Consider the following 20,894-nt stretch of genomic DNA (forward strand, 5'->3'; position numbering starts at 1 on the left):
AAAGAAAATATCTGTGTATTTGCTACCTCTGAGACACCTGATACTACTTGCAAATGCCAGAACTGCTTATTTGGTTTTCCCTTTGTAATAGCTCTTGCTGCTGGAGACAAAACAGAGGCCCTTAATCTGGAATTGGCAAAGTCTCCTTTTCCTAACTCCAAAAAGAGACCTGATAAACATTTTAAGGATTTATTTGCGCAATTTCCCACTTTACTTGGCCACTTTGTAGCTTTGGAGAAACACAGCCTCTTGGTGCTGACCTCATTTAATTGGAGATCTCATGCAAAGGTTACTAAATGAGACATCACAAGATTTTGAGTTTAACAGAAATATTCCCTCTGGAACCTTTCCTTCCTGCTAGTGTTTTAGCTATTTTGTCATTGCAGTTTCTGGTCTTAATGAAAGATCTTTTGGGGGAAGCACAAATATTTAATGGAATGATTGTACAGATGTTCTGGCTATGGAATGCCTGAATGATTAAGAAAATACTGAGGAAAAGTGTGGAAGTCAATTGATCCCTGTACACAAGTATGTTTTCCTCACCTGAAAAGGCTGTAGGAAGATCTGCTCTGGGGCTGTTTAGAACTTTCCAAAGCCTGTTCTAAAGGGCATCCCCAGAGAGAGTTTATTAAAGCGTTTCAAGTTTTATATCTGGTACCCCAAGGCCAATGGGGAAAAGCCATCCTGAGTCCTTAAAGAACTGTGTGGCAGGTTTGTTTCAATCTGCATTACATTTGCATTGGAAACTGCTACTTTTTAATTTTAATTTGTCTGTCGGTTGATTCTTTTAATTTTAACTTATGCCCTTGACAAATACCTGGATTCCTGTGGATATGCATGCTGAAGAACCACCCATAGCTTCTCATCTTGAGTTTCACGTAATCACCTGTTTCTTCAGTTTACTTAAGTATAGTATTCAATGAGGCAAACCACTTAAGACTCTCAGAGTAAACTATTTTGAAGTCCTAACATAAACCTATACACTTAATTCAGAGAATCAGGTAGTAGTTAAAAATGGGATGAGAAATGAGCGATCGCCGCCAGCTTGAAGATTAGCAGTAGCAAACATTTTCTTTAGGAGTGGCTCAAGCAATATTACATTTTTAGATAAATTCAAGTGTATAAAATACTTTAATTCTTGAATAGTGTTAATGTTACACATTAAGAACAAAACTTGGAAGGAGTAATGGATGAAAAATGTTAACAATTTGAAAACTAAAAATAGGTTTAAATAAAATCTTCTAGTGAGTTGAAAAGTGCACCATATGCTAGTGGAATATCTGTGCACTTGTTAAAAAAGTAAATAAAAGTAACCTTTCCACTTGGAGAACTGGTGTGCTGATTTGTCTCTTAGATGAAAAATTTATTGCAGTTTAATTGTTTCTTGTCATTTCATGAAAATGTCACTGTAACCTAATGGACTGACTCAGCAGAAACGTTGCTCCAAAAGTCTCCTTCAAACATATAAACAGGAATAAGAATAAGATAATTTACCAAGATACAATGAACAGTTGGAAAGTAATGGAATGTCTTTTAATTTATTTTACTATTTACTGCATCCTCAGCATTAAAGTCTTGCAAGCTGAGCTAGTTTAGCTGAGTACTTCACTAGTTCTGCTGTGTTTTTTTTTAAAAATAAGTCATGAGCAATAGCGGTCTTTAATCAGACATATTTGTTTGTCAAGTTGGAGCATAGCCTATGCATCGCTTTCTGTATCCTTGCTCTTTGATGTTTTAAAATTGTGTCTGAGTTTTGCGCAGGAGAACTAGTGCTTTGCAACAAATTAAAGATGTCAGCATCTGTGAATGACCCATTTTTTCACACATGCTAGAGGATAAGAGTAGAATAAGACAAGCTTTTATTTTATGCTTGTTTCTGTTGTAGTCTAGCCAAGCAGGTGTCAGAAAGTGTCTAGGAATGTGAGGTGCCTGGGCCTCTACACAGCTGAGGGGAAAACGCGTATTTGTTCATTGTTGTAGGGTACAGAGCAAGGATTATTAATATCAAGCTGTTTCCCAAACAGACATTCAGAAACTGAGTTGTCTATTAAAGTTAGGGTTATGCTTTATTGCATGGACTAATGTTGATAAAGTATTACCTCTACCATAAAACTATCTAAATTAGTGAAATCTGGTATACTGTAGGATGCCTAATACTCAGTTGTGAGTGTTCAGTGATAAGGATGGTATTACAGCATGGAATGTGCATCTCTTACTTGTTGACATGAATTATTTGTATTGTTTTCTTGGAGTTGCTCAGAAATTCCCTGCTATGTTTATATGGGAACGCACCTTTTTAGCTGTTCATTTTATTTCATATGCTTGCTGAGCCCTCAGAGGTGGCCTTCTATGTTTCATATGTAATACATATGACGAAAATCCATGTAATAACCAAACTAATCTGATTTGAAGTGTGCTATGATGCTTCATTTTCACACAACTTGAGCTTTAAGTTTCTGGTGCGTTTTATTTATTTATTCCTGAATGTACGTTTCATAATTCTGTAACCACTTAGAGCGTCTAGTCCTTTCAATATTTCTGTGGATATTGTTTTTTCTTTCTAGATTTTTCCCATCACAAGACCATTAGTCTAATATGACTTGCTGCAAAATGTACTGAAAAAGAGAAGAGGGACTAGCTGGGTTTTAAATTGCCTAACTGAATGCTAAAGTTTGAATTACTTTTGTTGCAGTGCACATTTAAAATTTAAAATAATTATTGTGTTTAAAAGGACAAGAGCACTATATAACCATGCTCTCTTTTTTTCTTAATTCAAGTAATTTGAAAAAATGGCAGTATCATCCTCTGAGTATTGGAAAAAGAGATCTATTTAGAGCACATTTTAAATTTAAACAGTAGTAGTAAACTGTTCACATCCTAATGACCTGTTTCAAAGAATGAGTACTCTAAACATTTACTTAAAATCGAGGGTCAAATTGCCGGTTATTTAATTTAATCGCAGCTTGCTAGTATTTGGCTAAACTGCCACTCTCACTATTCTCCTACCAGTAGGGCTGAAAAACATAACAATGGTCAAAACAATAAGAAAGCAAAGCACTTCCTACATTAGACTAAAGAGTCAATTCACAGTCTTCCTGCTGCATTGCTATGAAAATTGCCATAATAAGTCAAAGCCAGGTTTAATCTAGATCAGTAAACACTATTATCTCAAAAAGGATTTTTAAACATTTGTGACTGAAAGCTCTGCAATATTGTGCATGTGCAGTGATTTTTATCCTAAATGTATGGGCTCAGTGACTGGATTATTTTTGAAAAACACATCCTTAGTATTCAACCTGTCTGAAAACAGCCTTTACATAGTTCTATATACCACCTTTTGTATGATTAATTATGCAGCGTTGGAAAATCAAAAAAGTAATCCTGAAATCGTCTTTCTATGTTTCTTGCTGCGCAAACAAACAGATAGTAAAGAGCTAGCTCAAACTAATAGGCAGATTTCTTTGGAATGGTGGCGTTTTACCAAAGTATGTGCAAGTGTTACTGCTTTGTGGGACTTGCAACATACTCTTGGCATTAAGCGTCAAACTGGAACTTGAGTCTTCATGTTAGTACTCTTAAAAGTGGCCTTTATTTGTTTTCCAAAATGTATTTCTCTATACAGCTTAGGTTATTTTTAATTTCCTTGTCTTAACCTAAGCTAAATGTATATGTTGAACAAATATTTAAATTTAATTGTCTGCACAGATGGCATGGTTTTCTCTTTCATATAAATTGTTCTTCATTAACCAGTTTAGTTCAATCTCTGCAATTATTTATTCTTCTAATTTTCACTAATTTCTCCAAGCCTAGAGAATTTGGATATCACTACATTTTGCCACTGGTTCTTATTGTAAATCCTTGCAGAATTTTTTGCTTTCCATCTGACAAATGCTAATTAGTGTAACCAGTGGAAGAGGAGTTTACATTGCTAGTTGCTGACTCTGATTTCCAGAATAACATTAGAAAGTTGAAAACTTTTTAATATTTTTTTATCTTGGTTTCTACTCTTAGTTGAACAGTAATAGGACAAATGATTGTCTGTTTCTCAGGCACAATAATCTTGTTGTAAGACCAAATGGATTATCTACCCTGGTGAAAAGCGGTGTTCCAGAAGCACTAAGGGCAGAGGTTTGGCAGTTGCTGGCAGGATGCCATGACAACCAGGCAATGCTGGATAAATACAGAGTTCTTATCACAATGGTAAGTGATTTTTTTTTTTTTCTTTCTTTTGGTTAAAATAAATTCTACTGAGCAGCATTTTCATTCAGTGGCAAAGTAGCAAAAGAGTGAAACAGTTTGACTTGTTTTAAGCAACTGAAATTGTGATTAGGTGACTTTACCTCCTGCTGAATAGCATTAACAATAGAAATTGCTGACCTATATCTGTAGTAATGCTTGACATTTAGCTTTCAGTTCACTTGCTGTGATGGTAATAACCATATCAGCTTGTTGTTCAGGTGTTTGGTGGGGTTGGATTTTTTATTTTTAAATAAACTCAAATTTATCTCTTTGTTTTCAACAGCTTCTGTTCTCTGCATGCCTTAATCTTCTGGTTTTTAGTTTAAACAAACTCAAACCAAAACCAAACAAAACCCCAGAAAGTTAGGTATTTCTTGTTTTATTCTTTATTTTAAAAAGAATGTTAAAAACATTTTTACCTAGCAGGAAACCAGTTGTCTTGCTGTATGGGTGATTTGAGAGGCGAATCCTGTTGGAAATCTCTTCCCATTCTGTATCCTAATGCCATCAGTGCAGTCAGTAAACTTCTTAAAAAGTTGCCTGCATAGATGTTCCAGACTGCTTAATGCTGTGATTGGAAGATTGAGAGCCACTGTGCTGTAGTAGCAAAAACTGTCTGCAGTGTCAGGAGGTAAACTCACCATTTGGGATTCTAAAATTTGTGCCAGTGCAGGTTAGTTAAGCACTCTGAGGAGAAACAGCATTCTCAAAAATGGCTGTAACGGCAGAAACGGAGGAAGATAATTTTATATGTTGCTCATAGCAAGTGTTGGATTTGTTGTCTAGGGAATGAATCATCTGTCCCTACAAAAGTTCTGGGGTAGATGTTGTTAGAAGTTTCCTTTCATAAAGTTGTCATATGTTTTTGATACTTGTCCTCTTAATTTGACCTACCCACTATGTTTTTAAAGTTTAAAAGTGTCCCCAGAGTGATGTCTGTCCTCATGGCTTCTTTTTCCTTTACCAATAAAGAAGGATGTTTGGATAGTGTAAATTTTTCTTTTGACGTTGTAGTTGGGTTATATTTTCCTTAGAAACCATTCACAGGACATCTGTCAGCTGTATGTTGCATCAAAACCACCTCCACTATTTTGCTCTTGCTTTCCAAAAGTGGGGAAGATGTTTGTTTCACAGCGGAGGAGGGAGTGGAAAACTTCTAAAATGCAAACCTTATCTTGATGCTAGGGCTTCATGCGTTAAAAATACCTTGATACACTTGGCCTTTTCATGATAGAAATACTTCCATGATATATATTTTGGAAGATTATATTGCATACAGTATTTAATATGAAAAATTACCCTATTATGGAGTAGAAAATTAAATCCTATGCTGAACTGCAGCATTTATGCAAACTCGGGTTTTTTTCTGAGGTAAATCATGTTTATTCTGAAATCACAAAATTTCTTCTGTAGTCTGACTGCGTGTAACTGCTGGTGATCACATCATTTGGCATACATTGCATGAAATGATTAAGGAAAAGAAATGAACAGGAGAGAGTCTATGCCAAACTAAAGCTAAGGCCCATTTTTAGGAATAGTTAATACCAGAAGAACTGGTCAGGTAATATTTTTAATGAATTATGATCTGATATTTATGTCTGTAAATTGAATGTCTTTCAGTTTCATTTTGGTGTGTTGGTAATATGAATTAAGCTATTTAGAGAGAGGCATGTACATATTATTCTCTGAATCCTACTAAAAGTGTTGTTGTAGTGTTCTCTTATGTGTGTCAATAATAATATACATATTAAACTTCAGAGTTATTTGGGTATTAACGATTGTTCGCTTGCTTCTCCTGTATGAAAATGCAGAACTGATTTCTTTTTTTCTGCGTTGCTGTATGCTACCATCCCAGTATACCAAGAACATGTACTTTATTTTTTCCATCACTATTTATTCTTCCCATCGAATACATAGCTTTCATCTTGATTATTTCAGTTTACACATATGTTTACATAGATTCATTGTCTCCTTGTATTTTGGTCATTCTGCTTAACATTTCTCTCCTGTTCAGGCTTGCTTCTGGAAGCTGGATATTTTCATGGGTGTCTTGACCACTTTAGTAGTACATTCTGTAAGTGTGTGCATTCCTGAGCATATTTCTGCAAGACGTTCCTAGGTGGTTAAAGGTGGCAGTGTTCTGCACTTATAGTCTTGAGAATTAAGTGTGCTGAGATACAAGGAGTAGGAGGTGGTAGTAACATCTGCGAACTTGATCCACTACCTACTTACCTGTTCATACAACTGCCCCTGGTACTGATCTCTCCCTTAAACAGCTACCCATTACTGCCTAGGACCCGTGCACCTTTCATAGCCCTCTATCCCATGCTGCTTTATCTCCTAGCTCATTGTAACAGCTCCTTCCTTAAGAGCCCGCTCTCCCAACACCCCAGCCCTTTCCCCTGTCTGGTCATCGAGCCTTGCCTGCACTGTTTGGCTAAATTTCCCATTGCAGTACCTCAGTGAGAAAGAGGGCACTGGAAACCACTAGAAAAATCTCTGTACCCAGGGATTTCTAGGAAAGTAAGTTTATATAGGTGCTGTTGGTTTTTTTTTTTCTGTCTGGTGATCAAAATAACATGGCTGAACTGTGTGATGCTATAGCACAATACAATAGACTACTGTAGTAATTAATATAGTGTTAGCCGGTACTTACCAGTAAAGTAAGGAATGTCAGCTGGTTTTCTTGAATGAGGCTTGACTTTAAAAGCATCTTTGGCATCTTTGATTTCTTTGTTTATGAGATCTAAAGGAATTTTTTCCTAAAGAAAATTTCAGAGGGCTAACTTGAAAACTGTTGTTTTACTATCATAGCTTAAAAGGTGAACCCGACAGCTGTAATTATTAGTCTAGAACATATGATGCCTAATTTATGACTACCTCTCATGGGGAACAGAGAAATCTGGTAAAAAATGGAACTTTACTACAGTGCTGCTAGTTAACTCCTGGTAAAAATGTGCTTGCTAGTGGAGGAGAACTGTATTGTTGGCAGGCCAGAAGAGTGATCTGTGTGATGAACTGAATGATAGCAGGCTCTCAACATTTAAATTTACTTTAGAGACCGTGATATATTCACATTTGTTGTTCTACTCCAGTTGCGTGCATTTTGTGCAGTAGTAGTATGTTAGATTGGCCAACTATTATTGACATCACTTAGCAGATCTGCTATGCATGTTATACTGTACGAATCCATCTGTACGCAGAGCTCTGAAATCTGCAGTATTTTTAAGTTAGAGGAGTGTTTTATTCAATGTGTTCTATAGGAGAGAGTAATCTGGGCTTGATTTAGTGTTTCAGTTAAGCACAGAAAGCAAAATAAAATCTCTGTCTTATTTAGAAAAATCAATGCTGAACTTATTTTCTCCAGGAGGCACGTCCTCTAGTCCTCTGCAGTGGAGGTCAGCAGTCTGCCAAGAATGATCTACTGAACTGTTTCCTTTCCCATATCAGAGCATTCACACACCAATACATTTCCCATCTCTAGCTGAGTTTGAGTTCCAGGAGGGAAGGGAGAAAGAAATACTTCTGCTCTCACAGATACTTTCTTACTGACAAGCACTGTTTTGTTATATCTCACATCTCCTGCTGAGTTCCAGCTCACTGATTACCATGAGCCTCTCAGAAATTTTGACTGGAGCACAATAGTAGGTCTTGCATACAATTTTAGAGAGTAGGAGTTGTGATTTGGCAGCTGCCTAATTTCTGACATATATGTAAATCTGTACTGTATGACAATCAATTTGCCTTAGTTACCTTTCTGGCACGCATGCCATAGGCTTTTGACCCTGCTGCACGTGGCACAGTAAATGGGAAAATAAAAGATATATCAGCAGAGATAAATACATATTTTAAAATATTTATTTGTTATTTATTTATTTTAAGGAAAACACAAATCAAAGTGAGAAAAATCTGCTTGTGTGATGATAATGAAGGTGTAATACTGGTACTTGTCCACAGAGCTTTTGTAAAAGTGTATCATATCCGTTTGTTAAGTAGAAAACCATGCATAAGCTAGGGTCACTTCATTGATTGTTTTCTCCTGCCTACTTGACATTATTTCATGTTCAGCCTTGCTGGTTCATCTCAAGAGTCTCGGATGAATTTTTCCCATGACAAGATATATTTTGAGCTCCGATATATGGTCCAGTGGCAAGCCACAGTTTACCCTATTGATAGTTGAGGTGACTGGTAATCGTCTTCAGCAATAGTTATACTCTACCTTGCCCCACTCTGCTGCCCTTACTTCACACTGTCCCTTTCGGAAGAGGTGTCAGGCACTGTCGATGTGCACATCGTTAGAAATCTGCTGTCACTTGATGCCAGTCATAAAGCAACTTACTGTAGAACACTTGTAGCATCTGAATTGGGACAGATGTTTTATTTATTACACCTTATGCTGCTTATTACTAACATTTTGCTTTTGTGTTTTAGGTGGTTTTATTCTTGTATGTGTTCCCACTGCTGAATTTGCAGGGCAAGGCTTCTTTCCATCCTTTTCAGTGTTATGGACTGGGTGCCTGTTTTGTAGTGCTGTTACTGGTTACCTATGCTCAAGTCCTTTCTCCTGAGTTTAGAAAGTAACACCTCTCCAGGTTGTATGTAGTTGCATAAGTAAAATAAAGCAGAAAAATAAGGCAGACATCCACTTTCTGTAGTTTGAAAAACTTTTGGACAAACCATTTTAAGGCAGGATTTATGATTGTTAAATGTATCATTTCTGTATAAGAGACTCTCGGTTTACAGTCTGATTTCCTTTAAGAGATGAGCTGTGTGTATGAAGTTCATCTAACAGCTACTTTTAAATGCTGCTGCTGCTCTGGTTTAAGAAAACAATTTGTTTTGTTGTTGCTATTTTTTAAAGTATGATCAGAAAAAGAAACCTGGTTTCAGAAAAAGTAGATGTTGGTAGTATGTTACTCAAAAGCAACAGAAGTTTGCATATGAATTTGCCCATTTTGAGATGGATGGTGACTTTGAGTTGAAGGTCTTAAAGAAGACTAAATGGCTGTCCTTCCAAATGACTTGTAAGAAAACCAAAAATAAGATTATTTGTTTATTGTCATAATTTCCTTTGGCAATATGAGCATGTGCCCAGAACAGTTAGAGATAATAACTAATTAAAGGGTCAGGCTTCAGAAGAGTTGGCCAAAAAATAGCTTTGTCTGCTGACTGTCTAATAGTGTTTTGCATCTGGGCCAATAACATTTCAAGCCACTCTACAGAAGAGTGAAAATCCTAAGAATTCTTCCAAAGTCTGAAGCAAATATGAGAGGCATTGATTTGGGGATTAAATATTGCCATATCATGAAAAAAATTTGTCAGTTATATAATAATTTGGAATTGGCACAAAGGACACAGAGGTCTAATTATCATGCAGTACAGACCAATTACATGAAAGTACATCCCATTGCTGCAGTAGATGGAGCAACTGCGTTGTTTGTTGGGCTGGATGAAATCTAATCAATTTAGAGCTAACATATGTAGTTTATGCATTCTGTTTGGACCAGTATTATTATTTCTGATTCCTACATGACAGATCCTCTCATTATAAAGCAAAAAGGAAAAAATTAAAGTTGAGGTTTCAGATTTCTGCAGGCCTTTCAGGTCAACAAGTTTTGCAGGCCCAGATACAAAATTAAACTTTAGTGCTTGTTTGCTGAAAAGAACAGTAAATTATGGCAGATGGAAGCAGTCGCATACACTGAGGGAGTCATGTTACACATTCATTTTCTCCTGTCCATGTAGTCACAAGCCCCACGGTGTAGGTGTTCAGCTGCCATGGCCAGGTTCAATTGTATGTGACGTGGAGGACAGGGTACGCTGACTACAGCATTGTCCCTACATCTCTTGGGTTTCTCTTGGTTAGTGACAACAAACTGGGTTTTTTGACAAGTTTTTGGTACTCATTAGAGTCAAACAGCTCTCATGGTATGGTCTTTTCCCTCAGAAGCTTGCTGGCTTTGGCCTGCGTAATCTTAGACAGTGCTGCTGCTCTTCATCTCTGTTTCCTCATTGCGGGTGGGTTTGTAATTTCCAGCCTGTGTTCCTGTTGGCAGAGGTGACATGCGGGTCTCCAGCTGGCTGGTCATTGCATCGATCTTAACAGTTCTTTTACAAACCTATACAGAAAATGAAGAGCTACAGTAGAGAAAAATCTCTGAAATTCTTTAACAGCTGTATTTAATTTTTATAAGCACTTTCTGAGAACAGAAACTTTTTCATAGATGTAGGACTATGAGAAGACCTACAAATGGATGTCTCTATCATCTCTTCTCCCAAGGGTGTAATAGTTAGAAATACGATAGCTAAAAATAACAAGTATTGTTGAAGCTTCATCATTAGTCTTCCATGCATTGAATTAACTTTAATTATCTGTCTTCCTTAGTGTATCTATCTGCAAACTGATCTCAAAGGACTGAAGTAAAGATCAACTTTCATGTAAACCTAATGTAGAAATGTATTTACTTTTTACACTTTGAAATTACCCAGATTGTTCAAACAAGAAAAGGTATTTGCTGCTTTGCTTCATACTTAATATTTACTTGGCTTTATCTTTATTGCTAGTTTGCTTGCATAGTTAGTAAACAAAGTGGAGGAGATTACAAGTGAGCGACTTGTGTCTATGCAAATAGGATTAAATGCAGTTAACTTTGAAACGGGTGCCTTGATAGCATGTTTGTGTTTGGTTTTTTTCTATTTGAGTGAAACAGGTGGGTTGAAACAGTTTAGCTGTGGATTGAGAGAATTACTTATATAGGAAGGATATTTTAGTTTGAGTAGAAAATTAATCAAGCCTGTTATTTGCAGCAATACCAAAGGATATTAAGTTAGCACTAGGAAAAGAGCAATATTTTTTTGTCCCAATGGCATTGCGCAGGGTTCCACTGCTCAGTGTTCTGAGACTAATTAATCAGTGAGGGTGTCTAATTAAAAAGATGACTGTTCACCAGCTGCCACAGCAGGTTGGTTAATGGACTGAAATATTAGAGTATTTTTGCAGCAAATATTTTTGTTCAGAATGCTGCATCTGTTTGTCCAAACTGAAAATGGGGGAGTTTATGCATCTATGTAGTGAGGAATAATTTGTATGTTCTCTGCCCAGTACAGCGGGGAGCGACCCTTTTCGTCAGAGCGCTCTCTGTTAAGCAGTCCGGCCACAAACAATGTGAGAGTATCAGGATAGTGTGCAATGGGTGGGTTTCTTCTTGCACCAGTTTTTCAGAAATATGTCTATGAAGTGAAGCATTCTCATATTTTCTGAAGAGACTGCTGTCCTGGACTACAGCCAAAACCAGTATGACTGCTGTCTTTTCTTTTGACATGTGCTTCTGGCAAACAGCCTACTGAAAATGATAAAGGTACCCACTTTTTGCAAGAAAGCCTCCTGAAATCTTTGAAGATGGTACCTTGCCCAGTCTGTGGTTACAGATACTAGAAACACAGCATACCCACCTTCTTGCACTGAAAAAATTTCCCAGTGATAAAAAGTTTCAGAATTGCTGATCTATTATATTTTTGTTGTTCTAGGGTTTTTTTTCATCTTTATTTGTTCACTCTACTAATTAGGAATGGTCTCTCTTAACTTTTAGAGAGATTAGATATCAAGAATGGCATAGTTACATGTTTATTATAAAAGAGCCTATTAGAAAAAGATGAGTTATTATAAAAACCCTATTTTTTCAGTTGACTAGAGAGATTACTAATATCTGTTTTATTGCTTTTTGAATGAGATACTTAGATATTAAGCAAAATAATTCTAAAGGAACTGATCACTTTGAGATGTATATTAAACTTTTCCAGTTTCATGGTTTTTTTAAACTCGGTCACTATAGGCAGTGTCTTTACTTTTCTCCACCTTTTCTGAAAGGGTAAGGATAGGATGATTTTTACTTAACTCTTCTCTTAAACTGAGATAATCCATTTCATGGCAAGTGGATTCCTGGTATTTTTATAATTTGATGTGGTTTGTAGAGAAAAGTCAGATCCTATGCTTGTTGGATTGATAGGATGCCTCATTCTTGGTGTAAGTTGAGCTGTTAGTGCTGACAAGTATAGTCTTCTACTTGTTGAATTATTTTAGTGGTGCTGCATACTGTGGAATAATAAAGTCTATATGAACTGAAAATACTTATTAGAAATTAGTGAAAAAAAAAATTGCCTCTGAAGAGCACAAGTTGACTGAATTTTAATTCTTTCAATAGCTTCATTTAAATTCAGACTTCAGATAAAAGGTTTGGTTTAGTTATGAATGTACCAGGGTACCTAGTTTCATAGTAAATGTTAATATTAGTCTTACAAGCTCAGAAATAAAATGTCCCTAAGGTGAATTTAATTTGCCAAGTTTTGATTCATTTAGAGCTCATCTGGAGAAAATCTTTCAATTTTGTGTGCCCAAAAGGGAAAATCTTGTGCTCACTCTTCATCAAAATTCTTCAATTTAATGACAGCTCTTTTCAGGAAAAAAAAGAGTAGCATGCATTAATAATTTTTATTTTGATGTCATTTTAATTTTAGCTTTCATGTATTATATTTGAGGTGGAAAATAACATCAATAATATAATTTTATGCAGGCCCTGAAAAAAAATAAAAAGGTCTGCCACATTAAGAATTTTCCTGCAATTTCTTTTCCATATATAACCACTTATGATAACACTACAATAACACTCGCAGTACAATTCCTGGCTCTTGGGGCGCTGTATGACCTACTGGCTCTGAAAGTCACATGAATTGACACATTTGTCTGAAGGGCAGAGCGCACATGAGATTTGCATTTGCCCTCTTGGAGACCGCATTCTGTTTTGTCTGTGTGCATTTATAATCCGTTATTTGCAAAAACAGGGGAGCACAGTTGCCCATAGTTTCAAACAAAATGATAAAATATTGGATAATATCAATATGACAGCCTGAATAGGTTTAAATGACGGTCACTGGAAGAAGTGATATTAAAATTGATAGTCTCATAGACTCTGCATATATGTATATTGATGCAGATAAAAAGCGTTTTGTTAGGATGGAGCAGGGATGTCTCGGTGTCTTGCTATTTCTTTACAGTAGAGTGTGCAGTAATAGCTGGTAGTTCTGGTAAATGCTTGGCATGTCAGAGCTCGTTTTAAAAATCCATGATGCTCCTTTGTAGATAAAACATTAATAGGTATCCTAGTTTAATTTGAATATTGGTTTATTAATAGGTGTTCGGTTGTCCTGTAGCAGTAACGATGCTGATGCTGAAAGTAAGAAGACATTTTAAACAATGGTATTCTGCACCGCTGAGTAATACTGGATAATTTCTGAAGTTCTCTGCAGTGTGTGTTGTCTTTATGTAATGCGTATTCATTTGGTGTGTATGCATCTATCTGTTACAGTGTAGGGCACTGCTTAGATGAAGCAAATTGTTACGTATGTGGACCGTTGCAAGAGACCTGCAATTCCTGAGAGCATAATGTGTGCATTTATTTATTTTTAAACAATCAACCTTCTCTTGGCATTACTCTTTCATCTAAAACTCACTTCTTCCTACCCATCCCCTGCTTTCAAACAAAGGTTGCATAACTGGCATTTGGGAGTCTGCATAACTTAAGGGCTGGAGGTGTTGAAGGCAAGAGGAAGAGACAAAACATGGGGTTTTGTATGGTATTGTAATGGAGCAGTTAGTATGAGGGGAATTGGGTGATATTGTCCATAAAATGTTCATGTTCTGGAAGTCAGAAGACTACACTGAAAATCACAGTAATTGGATTTTAAATGCCTTCTGTGTGAGGATAATGAATTTCTGTTATTGCACATGTAAATAAACAGTAATGTTAGTCTTCAAAAGAATTTCAGGCCCGGCTCTGTCAGACTTGGAAATAAGAAGGCCATTTGTGTGCCACCAGGTTGCTGAACTGCCACGTTGGCATGTGCAAGTGGCTTGCATAGGGGAATGCAGTGACTCTATCTAAAAATTACTGTCTCCTGAAATTCTGAATTACTAGCTGTAATTTGTATTTGGAATGGTTTCCATCTGACTTTAAAGCTGAGGTCAACTTCTTTGTAGATTCTGTAGTGTGATTTTTGAAAGGTTGTTTCAAACCATCAGGAGAACTGCTTTCTCTACAAGCCCAATTGGGGGTCCTATACTTGCTTACGCAGATAAAGATGTAGAAGACATGCTTTAAAATAAGCATTATTTCTTATGACTATTTTATGAACGTTAACGTTTCAAAAATCTTAAATAGATTTATTCATGAGAGCAAAACACCTTCTCCTGACTCTTAATTGCTGGTTTAAATATGTTAATGTCTGATGCTGTTCTTAAAATAAACAATGCACCCTGAAGACTGAGAATGAAAGGATCCAAAAGTATACTTTATATCTAGCTTTTTTTATTTCTCCAAACAATCACAGTTGGCGTTTAAAGTCTTTTTAAATGCCTTTGTTAAGCAGGACAACAGTCCTGGTGGTAAACATTTTATTAAAGCATGTTTTACCATAGCAGCCTACAGCTAGCAAGGGGCAATTCACATAGTGAAATAGTGACAAAACTAGAAAGGCTTGAGCTGTGTGTAGAGCAATTAAAAGCATACATAAGTGATGAATGCATCACTTAAATTCAAACTGGAATTAATATAGGGGTGAATTCTGATACCTTTTGGTACCTTAATTTATGTATTACTTTATCATAAAGCCCCAAATGACAATATTCATATGTTCTTTAGGACATTCTAAGGTGGTGAGCTAGTGTTAAGTACATTTTCCAGTAATTACTTCAGAAGAGACGAGAGACCTACAGATCTTCTTTACAGCCTGTATCTGTTACGTGTTTTTTCCCCTTTGTAGTGATGAGTATGCTCATACCAATTAAGACTAATTTCCCCAATCAGCAAGCAAATTTGCAGCTGCTGAGGGAAACTAACCGAAAGGAGATCAACCGTAGTCTGCTGGTGCATATACTCTTTTTAATAATCTTTTATGTAGGTTTCTGTGGACACACCCAAATATTCTGGCAGCTAAGGATCTTTTTCTTGTGAGTTTTCATCAGTTTAAAAAATAACTGACAACCGAATATTGATGATATGGAGCTTCACATTTTTTAATCATATGCTGAATATGACAAAGCCATCTTCATATGGCTGGTTTGTCTCAAAAGCAATGCAGTTGCAAAATACAGCCTTTTTTGGGTAGATAATACAACATGCAGCCTGAATCTAAACCTAAATCGTCTTATACGGAGGGTGCGGTTTCAGGCTGTACGCTTGCCAGAAGAGGTTTCTTTTACCGTGTGTTCTGTCTCTTCAGTATACTCTATCTAGCGATTGCAAGGCTGATACATCACAGTAATTAGTAGATTTTTATTTAGAAAACGTCTTTCCCCCCCGTTTCTCTGTTACAGCAATGAGACTGATTCACTTTGTAGCTGTGTCATCTCTAAGTGTGGTGTAAGGGGTGTGGCGGGAGTGCACTGCTGGGGCAGGGCAGGAAGGACAGACAGGTGAGGCAGCTTTCAGATAGCCTTAGTTAGGTTAATGTGACACAGCAGTCTAAGTATGATTTTTGTTACCTAATTGGCAAAGGAATTCGAGGTACCTTTTGGAATGATGCCACCTTTCTTTCCTGAATTTGTAAATGTCACTTCAGAAAGCATTTTTGGACTTTGTTGTCATACCTTCCAGGATTTCCTTTACCCTTCTATGAAGATGTTTGCTCTCAAATTCTTTTATGGAAAATTGAAAATACAGAAAAACATGTTAGAGATAAAATGCACCTGAAAATGTTACAATAAATATCCTTTTGAGATGCTTTTATATATGTTTTCATATATATATTTCTATATATTCAGTGCAGCATGGCTATACCTGATACAACAAGATACGTGACCCCCGGATACTGAATGAGAGCAATAGATTTACATAGCCGTCAGTTAATACTGTAGTGATACTTGGACTGCTGTATATTTTATTTTGAACTCGAAGACTTACATTTCAGGCAACCGTGCACTTGATTAAGTTTAGAATATTATACAATGAGGAAACTAATTTCATAGCAAGCTCAGGACAGCGTGTCTTTTGTCTTCAGTAGCTGGTTGAGTCAGCAACAAACCTTGAAAATATGCAGCCTGGCTCCCCTAGCTTAAGCCTTAGACAGAATATTTCTAAAACTTTGATTTAAAGCCTTGATATTCATATGTCTTAAGATTTTTCCTGTCTGGTAAAAAGTTATGTATAGTGACTGTTGTACATGGAGTTTCCTTTGCAGAAGCTGTTGACTTTGTCATAGATCCATTAGTTAATGTATTTTTCTACATTATTTGCATCTCCAGGTAAAATACCTGTTGCTTTATGTGATGCTTAAGAGGAAATGAGTTAAGTGTGGATGTAGCCTTAAGGGTTAATACTGAGGCTGGGAAGCAAAACTATAAAAATATACTTAAATTTGTCTGTGTTATCCTTGCTGCACTCCCTTGTGTGGGTTTGAATCTGCAGTGTACATCTCTCGATTTTTGTGTTGCAATAAGGAGTTAATCTGATTCTTTTCCCTTTAGTACAAGTGAAGGAGGAACCTGACTTTGATCTGTATTCTTGGCCATGCTACTCCTGTGTGCTGAAAGCTCTTGTGGACTGGGCTGAGAGGCTTTTCCTATGGGTTGGAAAAAGAGTTCAGAGTAGCACTAGGAGGAACCTTGATTAACTGCAGTGAAGCCAAAATACAAGGCACATACTATGTTAAAATATTAGCTTACACTGGGATTCTAGCACATGCTACGTACATAGTTCCAGTGCAAATATTTCCAGTATAAGTTACTGTTTCTAGTCATAATTCTCTGAAGTATCTGTTAAATTACTTTGCTTAGTATTAATTAAGTCTGATCTGAGTACGCGCTTTGGAATGTTTCACAGTGCATAGTTCTGTTTATTTTTTAACAAAGGTAGCAATGTTGACTATCTGACAAGTGTTGGATGGGAGACAGTGAGTGAGCGCGCTAAGATTTTTGTGGAAGTGCTTGTATAGCTAGGAGCCCTGTAATGATGATCAAGCATGTATCAGAAATGTAAATATGTTACGATCTTGTAATTATAGTCGTCTTTATAATTCCATACATATAAAGGGGAAGAACTCTGCTGCTTCAGACAGATGAATTTTGGTATTCCCTAACTTTTCAGTACTTAATTTAAAACCATTAAGTAACTTCTAGTTACATAGTGCCTTTCAGTTGTTGTGATGACTGACATAAATACTGTCCTATTGCTGTTTATTTTAATAATAAGCTGATACATTTTATGGATCTAGGTAAGATCACCAGGACATTAATTAAGGGCTGTAAGGTTATGTGTGTTTCTTCCTACTGACCATGAGAACTTCAAATGACTGATTTTCTGTTCACCTTGATTTCCTCCCTTGTACTCAGTAGAGTTCTCTGAAACTTGTACTAATTGTGATCTCCAGAGCAGAATCCAAAAAAACCCAACCACTACTTGTCTCTGAAGCTCTTTCTGAAAATTGAGTCATAGACATTATATTTTAAGCCAGCAGAATGTTTGATTATTCTACTTTTGACTGCCTTTAAAATTCTAGTTGCCATAACAACTTTATTTCTTTATTTTTAGCACATCAGTTGCCATAACAATAAAATATAGCTTTTTGAATGTAACCATTTTTTCCTCACTTTTTGCCTTGTTTTATAAAGAACCTTATTTGGGGGGAAAGGAAATGTAGCAAAGCTCTTCCCCTGTGAGCACTTTGGTTAGAACATAAGCTGAAAAATACTTTTTTTTTTTTAATTTAGCCTTATTCCATTTCTATGGCAGTATTTTGACTACTGAGTATTTTCATAACTTACACAGAAAAATTAATGTAAGTCACTGTATAAAGCCTTTGTAGAAAAATGCAGTTGGGATTTCATTTTTATGTGTTTTAGTTAATGTATTAGAAAACCTTAACTGTTAGAGTAATTTCCAATATTTTTATTTCATTTTCTGGAATGGCTATAAATACGGTATAGGCAACTGCTGCTGATATGGGAAGCATTTTTCCTTATGCTGTTGAAAGCTGTTCCTCTTTCTGCTTTGTTTGGTTGTTTTCTTGTTCCTTACTCTAGGATTGCTTTAAAGATTACTGTTTAAGTTTTGCAGCAAGTAACTCCATGTTTGTCATGTCCTTCTTTATCTTCTTTCATTAAAAGTATGAGAACAAATTACGCTCACTTTGTTTCTGCAGCAGACGTTACAGACATGCTGGGAAGAAGGGTGTGCAGGAAACATGGTGCATGCCTTTTCAAGCCAAATTAATTCCAGTGGCCATATAAAGATGATGGCCACTAGCATCCTAAGCAAATATAGCAGGTAGGACCCAGTGCTTCCATTTCTTCCTGTATGGCCCTTCCCAGGTATACTGTCGATCAGCTAGAGGCCAGTATTTAGTTCAGTATCTTGATATGCTGAGTTTTGGGAAGTTCTGTGTGATATATCTTAAAAATATGTGAATGAAGAGATTGACATTTAGTTTTGAACCATGATTTTGAGCGGAGGGGAAAGGTTTATGTGTGAATTTAATATTGGTGAAAGAAGTTGGACTTAATCTATAGCTTGACTTCTGTATTCCCTGATAGGGGGCCCGCTGCTGAACAAGGAAGGGGCCCTGGTGACGCAGGATGTAGAGAAGGCAGAGTTACTGAATGCCTTCTTTGCTTCAGTCTTTATTGCTAAGGCTGGCCCTCAGGCATCTCAGCCCCCAGAGGAGAGAGAGGGAACATCTGGAGAAAGGAGGACTTCCCCTTGGTTGAGGAGGATTGGGTCAGAGATCCCCTAGGCAAACTGGAACCTTGGAAATCCATGGGACCTGATGGGATGCACCCGTGAGTGCTGAAGGAGCTGGCAGATATTCTTGCGGAGCCATTCTCCATCATCTTTGAAAGGTCATGGAGGACAGGAGGGGTGCCCAAGGACTGGAGAAAAGCAAATGTCACTCCAATCTTCAAAAAGGGCAAGAAGGAAGACCTGGGAAACTATAGGCCAGTCAGCCTCACCTCCATCCCTGGAAAGGTGATGGAGCAGTTAATCCTGGAAGTCCTCTCCAGAGGAAAAGAAGGTTATCAGAAGTAGTCAACATGGATTCACGAAGGTAAGATCATGCTTGACCAACCTGATAGCCTTCTACAATGGTGTGACTGGCTGGGTTGATGAAGGGAGAGCAGTGGATGTTGTCTATCTTGACTTCAGTAAGACATTCAGCACTGTCTCCCATAACATCCTCCTAGTGAACCTAAGGAAGTGTGGGTTGGATGAGTGGACAGTGAGGTGGACAGAGAACTGGCTCAACAACAGAACTCAGAGTGTCGTGATCAACGGGACAGAGTCTGGTTGGAGGCCTGTCACTAGTGGTGTTCCCCAGGGGTCTGTGCTGGGTCCAGTCCTGTTCAATATATTCATCAATGACCTGGGTGAAGGGACAGAGTGTATCCTCAGCAAGTTCGCTGATGATACCAAGCTGGGAGGAATGGCTGATACACCAAAAGGCTGTGCTGCCATCCAATGAGACCTGGACAGCTGGAGAGCTGGGCTGAGGGGAACCTCATGAAATTCAGCAAAAGCAAGTGCAAGGTCCTGCACCTGGGAAGGAACAACCCCATGCACTGGTACTGGCTGGGGGCTGACCTACTGGAAAGCGGCTCTGTTGAGAAGGACCTGGGAGTGCTGGTGGACAGCAAGCTGACCCTGAGCCAGCAATGTGCCCTGTGGCCAACAAGGCCGACGGTATCCTGGGCTGCATTAAAAGGAATGTGGCCAGCAGATCGAGAGAGATTATCCTCCCCCTCTGCTCCACCCTAGTGAGGCCACATCTGGAGTACTGTGTCCAGTTCTGGGCCCCTCAGTTCAAGAAGGATGTGGAACTGCTGGAGCAAGTCCAGTGGAGAGCTACCAAGACGAGCAGGGGACTGAAGCATCTCCCTTATGAGGAAAGGCTGAGAGTCTGGGGTTTGTTCAGGCTGGAGAAGACTCGGGGGGGATCTTATCCGTGCTTATAAACATCTAAAGGGTGGGTGTCAGGATAATGGGACTGGACTCTTTCCAGTGGTGCCCAAATACAGGACATGGGGCAATGGGCACAAGCTGGAACACAGGAAGTTCCAGCTCAACATGAGAAAAAAATTCTTTCCTGTGAGGGTGACAGAGCAGCGGAACAGGCTGCCCAGGGAGGCTGTGGAGTCTCCTCCCCTGGAGACATTCAGAACCCGTCTGGGCATGTTCCTGTGCCCCCTGCTCTGGGTGTGCCTGCTCAAGCAGGGGGGTTGGCAAGATGATCTCCAGAGGTCCCTTCCAAACCCTACCATTCTGTGATAGTGTCCCTTCCAAAAGAACTTGTAGATTCTCTTGAAAATGTTGTCTTTATATTTAACCTATTTTTAGTGCTGATAAAGTATATGTTTAATTTCATTTTTTTATTTGAGATGGCAAATAATATCAGATTTGGTATTTCTTTTTAAATAAAAAAATAATTTCTCAGCTCACATAACATTTTACATGTGCCAATTTCTAGCTATAAATATAAATGTTCTCATTATCTGATACAATCGAACTAAAGACAAAATTTGTGAGTTATTAGAAGTTGAATGTATTTAGATGTTATTACTCTTTGAACAGTTATCAGATGTGAGATGATTTTATAAATTTTAATTAGCTAAT

The 20,894-nt window shown here is 37.6% G+C and overlaps 1 protein-coding gene and 1 long non-coding RNA gene across 4 annotated transcripts in view; one reads left to right on the top strand and one right to left on the bottom strand.

Moving 5' to 3' along the window:
• RABGAP1L (RAB GTPase activating protein 1 like) overlaps window positions 1-20,894 on the top strand; it is a 262,600-nt gene that overhangs the window by 61,814 nt on the left and 179,892 nt on the right. For all 3 annotated transcript variants that reach the window (XM_064454431.1, XM_064454429.1, XM_064454430.1), the window contains exon 13: window positions 4,050-4,200. In XM_064454431.1, coding sequence (XP_064310501.1) covers window positions 4,050-4,200 — 151 coding nt within the window. The remainder of the gene's footprint in view (window positions 1-4,049; window positions 4,201-20,894) is intronic.
• LOC135313892 (uncharacterized) lies at window positions 8,082-19,274 on the bottom strand. The gene is made up of 2 exons (XR_010373384.1): window positions 15,802-19,274; window positions 8,082-10,358 (listed from the first exon to the last, which is right to left on the bottom strand). It is a non-coding gene; the product is annotated as an uncharacterized LOC135313892 (long non-coding RNA).

Source organism: Phalacrocorax carbo, chromosome 6 (assembly GCF_963921805.1).
Source record: "Phalacrocorax carbo chromosome 6, bPhaCar2.1, whole genome shotgun sequence".
NCBI classification, from domain to species: Eukaryota; Metazoa; Chordata; class Aves; order Suliformes; family Phalacrocoracidae; genus Phalacrocorax; species Phalacrocorax carbo.